Here is a 7044-nt window from a genome sequence, read left to right on the forward strand (position 1 = left end):
TTGAAAAATCTTAATTTTTAATTTTAATCGTCATATTCCTGATTATTTATATTTAATATATAATTTTTTATAAATTTAAAAATTAAAACAATCAAAAATAAAAATACATATAATTTATTTATCTTTTTTAAATTAAACCTGACCATTCAAAATATAAAACAAAGTCGACTTCATTTTATTAAAAATAGATGAATATATGAATCGAGAATTTAACTCATTGTTTCATGATTAATTTGAAATCGAAATATTAACCAGCTCACAAGTAATTCCGTCCTATCATCAAATTGGTTAATAGATAATTCCACATCAGATCCGAAGGGTCTAATGATCAGGTCAATTCCCTTCTAAAGGAACTTTTGATTATTTTTTTTTATTTGGTTTTAAAACTATCAAGGTGTATGGAAAAGAAAGGGAAACTTTAGAAGCTAAATGAAATTTCCCCAAAAATATTACTCATGTTTATCACAAGGGAGATGGCCTATAAATACACCCGCTTGCTCGGCCGGTCGGCCCACCTCTCTCTCTCACTTCCAGTGGTTGTTTGATCGGAGACGGAAAGGAGCCGCAGCTTACTTAGCTCAATCCATCCCCTGAACGACCCAGAACAAATCGTCCGCCTCTTGTACATCTTCAAACCCAAGGAGGCGATTTTGCCGCCGATCCGCGCGTATACGTATCGGGAGTCGAACTGCAGAGGTGATTGGGCGTCAAAGTCTGGATCTTCCTTTCTCTCTGGCCACTAACTCCTTACCGGAACTTTTCCCCAGCAGACTTCCCAATTTTTCTTGCTAGTATTTTTAGTAAAAGTGCTTCCTCTTTGTCCATCGGTTCTCCTTGCCACTTCTAATCCTTGCTCGAACCCTGTAAAGTTCCTTCTTTGGGTCTATTTCGGATTTGGTGCTCGGCTTGTCGGCCTCCGTTGCTCTACGAGGTTAGTGTTGGGACACCAGAATTGGACTTTGTAAGGCTTCCGGAGTGTTGCGGAGATTTGTTTTGATGCGTTTCGGTTCGCGTCTTTGCGGCTGCTAAAGCGATGGTGGTTCTTGCTGGGGTTAGCTTTTTGGTTGAGAGAAAAATATCCTCTTTTGACCTCTAAGTGTTATTTCTAGGACAGTGAGCGGTCACCTTATGAGAAGTTTTTAGGAGTGTCGCACTTCCAGATTGCTTAGATCGGTAGATCAGTTCATTGATTCATTCAGTGCTGGCGTAGGAGGTGGGCATTCTGTATGCTGAGAGCAGGAAAAAAACGTATTGACTGAGGCTATTTGGTGATTGGCAGGTTTTACTCCAACTTTAAGATGATCAGGTTTGCTTGGGTTATTTGTGGTGGTGACTCGCAGTGAAATTAATGAAGATGACCTGAAACTGGAAATGATTGTGGGAACATGTTGCAGCAGCAGGAGCATGGGTGGCTCTCTGTTCCCTTTCTGGAACAGCAGTATTGGATACTAAGTTTTGTAGCTGATCCAGGTTCACTGTGCAATGTCTCGCTGCTTCCCATTTTCTCCAACAGGATATGAAAGGAAGACAAATGACCACTTAGACTCACAAGCCGAGGTGCCTTTTTTCACTTAATCAAAGTACTTGCCGGTTTTGTCTCTATTGTTGTATTCCCAACCTTGGCCCTTGACTAGTTAATTTATGAACTATCAGGGTAGTTTAAGTATCATTCTAACTTAGGGAAACAAGCTAATCAGAAAATCAGTGTTTTAGGTGATACATGATAGTTTTATGACATGAAGCAAGCTAACTGATCAGTAGCTGCTTTGTTTTTTCTTTAGATTGGTAATCACAAGTCTCTCCTACTCACTAACTGGGCCCTTCAGAATTACGATGAGAACTTGAACTAATCTTGTATTAAGTTAGATGGGATAGAGTTACAACTGATGTCCAGTCTTCTACCAATGAAAGATCTTATCATTTTTATTGGCATATGTACCTCACTCACTAGTAGTTTGAAGGAAAATGTTGGTAGCTTTCCTGTTCACTTCATGAAGTTGAGATGTCTAGACTTATTATTGTGCAAGTCTAAGTAATGACCATATGCAAATAAAGCTATGGCACATGCCCTTGGATCATGGATGGATATTGGAAAACCTAGACTTACTCATACTGGTGTTTAATGCTCTTATGTCCCAATCAGTTATGTACCATTGTCACTAAACTTCTCTCAGGACTCTTTCTCTATAGCCTGGTTTTGGGTTGGAATTGTCACTAGCACTGTCCATGTACAGAAAAACAGAAAATCTCTGTTGCTTTTTTCTCAATAATGCATATCACTAGTCTGTATATGGTACTGTTTGTTACAATGGTCAAATTTCAGAATATCATGAATTTTGTGGTATTATTATGGCTGTCAAAGATTTATTTGTTATTTTAAAAAATGTTTAAAATGTTCTCTATGTCAGAATTTCAATGTCTAGTTGATGGACTAATTTTGCTATTGTACGCTTCAAGGTGTGCTAAAATCAATTTAAATGAGTTTTAATCTATAATGTCTGTTGGCTTAGCTTCCTTACCTCCACATATTTAGTCTACAACAATTAAAAGGTAAATTGAATTCTATAGCAACTAGAATGTCAATTGAATTGAAATTTTGGAGCATCAGACTACAAAATTGTAACAAACATGTTGAGTAATGCACTTCCTGATAACAAAATGAGTATTGACCATTGAATGAGAAACAATTGTACTATAATTTTTCAAGACCCATATTACATAATCCTACTACGATATATATATAAAAATTGGTTTCTTCACATGTCTATAAATGTCTTCCAGTCAACAACTGAAACTTGGTTGGACTTGGACGGACACAATTGGAACCAGAATAGGTACAAGTATAGGATATGATTGCATCTCTATTTCTTCAATTCTTGCATTACTTCGCTTTGCTGCTACTAATGCTTTTGCATATCCTTTTCCTCTCTCTCTCTCTTTATATTGTTTCATCTCCTTCCCATGATCAGTAGCTGAAATGGAAGATGAGTCATGAAATACTCTTTTTCTTTGACAACGGTCCATTGGTGTTTTATCCACTTCCCCTTCTCTCTTTCTAGTGTTTCATTTTCTCACCATAACTGATAGATGGAATCAAAGGATGAGTCATGGAGAGATGCAAGCACTGCCCTATTCTGCCTTATCACATACAGATGTGGGCTTACTTTCAGTTTGGATGACATCAAAATTTTGATAGTTCGACAATTAATGTTGGATGACATTTTGCTTCATGAATAAAAAAGGGGATATTTTGGAAAACTTAACTAGTCTTAAATTTTACATAGTTGATTTCCTCATTATATATTGTACCTTTCAAATGTTTCAAGTCCTTCGCCTATTTTAGAGTTTGTCCTCCTCGGGCTTATTTCATGATATTTCCAATTTCTATGGCCACACAGTTGTTGTATGATACTTATAATTTTGATGTTAACTGACCATAGAAGCTTTCTGTCAACAATGGTGGTTTAATTTATGAAGTTTATTTTACCTAATTTTCTAGTTTTAATAAGATATATACATAAATCAGTTGCAACTTATAACTAGAAATTGATTCGAGACTCTCCCTTCCACTAGTATATTGGAGTGACCTTGATAATAGAGTTTAAGATTGCCACAGCAAAAGGTGTGTTACAATAGACCTTACTCTAAGTGTTGGACATTCCGTAGCCATATTTTTATTCACATTTTATTTTCCAACTAAAAAAATAAATATTGATTTGGTAGTTCTTCTTGAAAGCTTCATCTGTGGATGGAACTGCTAGTAGAAGTTGGCAGAATCTTAAGGCTAATTGTTTGTCAATGATCTTTGATCTGCTGTCAAATTTTATTTGAAATCACATCTTTACTATGCTGTTATAGAGGTCTCATTTGATCACTTGGTAAATAGTTGCCTTAATATATGTGCCACATTTTGTCGCCAATTGTTTATTTAGAAACAAGCATACGCTATATAGGATTCCCCTTAGTCAAGGATGTCATTTGTAAGTTGCTAGTAAAAAAACTGGTCCACAAACTTCTATAAATTCCCTGCATATATGTGGTGGTTTAAACATGCTCTAGGTTTATTTTATATGTGTTAGTTGTTGGGTCGAAATAAACCATGACCATTTTTTTGATATATGGAAGTCAAATTTTCAGTGGGTTAGAGGCTTTTAAAAGTTTTGAATGCAGTATAATTTTGGTCATATCTGATGACTAGATACTTAAATTATCTTACATAGCAAGAAATTTATCTGCTCTTTATTGTGGTCTTAATTTTGACATTGCAGAAAATGAACCAAAGTTATTCATGTGGTTTGCATATTAATTTGTGTTTTGGTGTTAGTTTCTTTTTATTCAAGGATGCTGATTTTGGAAAACTGATATGCCTTGCTGTTGTTGTCTTAACTTTCAACTTTCAGGAGAAACGCAAAGAGAAGAAGCGAAAGAAAGAAAAGAGAGAAGGTAAAGATAGATACAAGGAGAAGAAATCTCAGAAAGAAACGCACAAAGACTACAAGAAAAAGGATAGGAAGGACAGAAGCAGTATACGAAATGGGAGGCCTGACAAACAAAGTCAGTCTCCTGATGGAAATTTGCTTGGAGAGAACAACCATAAGCCTAAGCAAATTAATCATTTTAAGGATTTTGACTGGGGGATCAAAGATGAACAGAAGGTGGCAGCAAACAGAAAGGATGATAACTTCAAATTTCCAGCTCATAAAAGCATCAGAAGCTTGGCCGCTGCGACTGCAATGGTTAAAGAAAGTGTTGCAAGTCATCGAACATTTCCATCCTCCAGTGAAGAAATTAATCAATCTAAGTTTAAGGTGTTGGACAGGGAGATCAAAGATGATAGCAAGACGGAAGAAAACCAAAAGGTCAGGAACTTCAACATTCCAGTTCAAAAAAGCGTTGGAACTATGGATAAAAAAAGGTCTGCAGATCATAAAGCATTTCCATCCTCCGCAGTTGCTCCACAAAGGCAGATTGGTAGCATGGAAAGACCGGCTGACAATTTCCATAATTCAACTCCAAAGAGAAATGAGGGGATGGTCTCTAAAAGTGAAATACAAAAGGAGAAAAATGCCATGGAGAAGTTGGTGTCCATGCTCATTAGTACCAGACAAAGAGGAAATGGGGGTGTATCATTACTGATGGAGAACTTGGACGGATCAATCCATAGAAGATTTAAAGGCTCATCCCCTGCAACTTCTGTGGAGATTGATGATTGCAATAATAACAAAGTTGCCATTATTTCCAATAATTCAGTGCAAAGAACGATCAATGGGATGGGCCATTCGGCAAACAGGCTCTCTGTTCATAAAAATGTCAACTCTAGCTTTCCTGTTAAGATAGAAGACAGAGCGAACAAGGACCGTATGGTTGCACGAAATGATGGAATGGGTGGACTTGTGGAGAAGGATGCAAATAATGGGATTCAGGAAGGGAAATCGAAGAACAAAGAGAGGGAAGCTTGTGGTAAGAGAGAAGAGAAATACAAGAACCAGGATCTTGATAAGAAGGACAAGGATAAAGACAAACATAAGGGCAAAGAAAAAGAAAAGGTGAAAGTCAAAAAAGATAAGGAACAAAAAGAGCCTAGAGATGACAGGAAAAAGAATCAATTAGATGCTCTCAGACTAAAACCTTTAGCCTCTCAGATAAATAATGCAAAGAACAACATCATTGATGAGAACATCAAGAAGAGGAAAGAAATAGAGAAAAATAGCATTCACAATGGTAAGTTCTTCAGTATATTTATATACATTACCATAATACTGCGAGCATCCTTGCTATGCTGTTGTAAACCCATTTTGTTTGTTTTTTATCACTACATTTGCTATGACATTGCAGACACTAATTTCCGGCCTAACAAGACTCAAAACACAAACTTCTCCACTCCCCTATGTGAAGAGAACGGCACACTAGAGTCATCTGATATTGTTTTTCCTCGATTAAAACCTGAAGCCATTGGCAACAAACTATCATTAAATGCCATTGACCAAGAGGAATGCATCAAAAATAGCATCACGAAAACTCAGTCATCCTCAGCTCTGTCAATGTACCCAGTTGCTGCAAAGACTGACATGACTAAAGTTGGTGCAACTCCTCACCCAGATTGTGTATACCTCGATCGATTATACACAATTCCCAAAGTCGATGGATACCCTGAGTATGATGACCAGGAGTGGGTTTTTAGCAGCTGTCACGACCGAAAGTCAAATTCTAAGCTTCAGGCCAATGCTAATGAAGTTCCCCAGGTTTGGTCCGAGACAATAAAAATTGAGTCAGAGAATGTTCTCGCTATGCCGTATGTGGTTCCTTTCTGATACATGGGGTTCAAATTACCTGGAAGTTGCCAATTTATCTCGAAAGAGACCAGGCAGCATGAATCGCTAGTTTCTGTATGGCTATTATTCCTGGTTTGTGCTCATACTTGTTGCAGATTCAATATATGGAGCCTCTTTTATGTGTAACGAACTACTCATGGCACACTCAAAAGCCGGATGACATGTTGACCCCAACCCGTCCAGGATTTTGCCTGCATCCAAATGGAATCAGCAAGTCATTCAGGTAACCAAATGAGCTCCAGTGTTCAATGACAAGGAAAGAAGAGGAAGAAAATGAGAAACAGCCTACTCGACCATGTCTTGAATTGTCTTGGAGTGTTAGTACAACTGAGAATGGAGCGGTGGTTCTGATTTGTATTGATGTACATCTTTCTCATATAAATGGAATGTACAATGAGGGGGAGGAGAAAATGAAAGGGGATATTATTCATTCACACTACAAGATTTTGTCATAGGTTGACATTTTTGTTCTAGGAAACAGTTTGAATTTGTTTTTTTTCCCATTCTCATAGCGTTCAAATTTACTTATTAAATTTAACTTAGAGATGTTGCAGTACATATAATTTCATTAAAATAATAATTCAATAAATAAGAGTTATATGATAGTGTAATTTATTTAAAATTATATAAGATATCCATTATATCTTAAATTTATAAGATAGACCAAGGAGAAAAGGCATCGACATGGTGACAATCAACATGTGTTTATGTG

The 7044-nt window shown here is 36.8% G+C and overlaps 1 protein-coding gene across 1 annotated transcript; it reads left to right on the top strand.

The window, feature by feature from the left end:
- The first annotated feature begins 510 nt into the window (after positions 1-510).
- On the top strand, positions 511-6835 carry LOC122037191 (bromodomain-containing protein DDB_G0270170-like). The gene is made up of 3 exons (XM_042596651.1): positions 511-1557; positions 4401-5721; positions 5836-6835. Exons 1-3 carry the CDS (start codon positions 1483-1485, stop codon positions 6309-6311), a joined length of 1872 nt encoding a protein of 623 aa, XP_042452585.1. The 5' UTR covers positions 511-1482; the 3' UTR covers positions 6312-6835.
- Positions 6836-7044: the final 209 nt, after the last annotated feature.

The sequence above is a fragment of the Zingiber officinale genome, unplaced genomic scaffold (assembly GCF_018446385.1).
Source record: "Zingiber officinale cultivar Zhangliang unplaced genomic scaffold, Zo_v1.1 ctg243, whole genome shotgun sequence".
Lineage (NCBI taxonomy): Eukaryota > Viridiplantae > Streptophyta > Magnoliopsida > Zingiberales > Zingiberaceae > Zingiber > Zingiber officinale.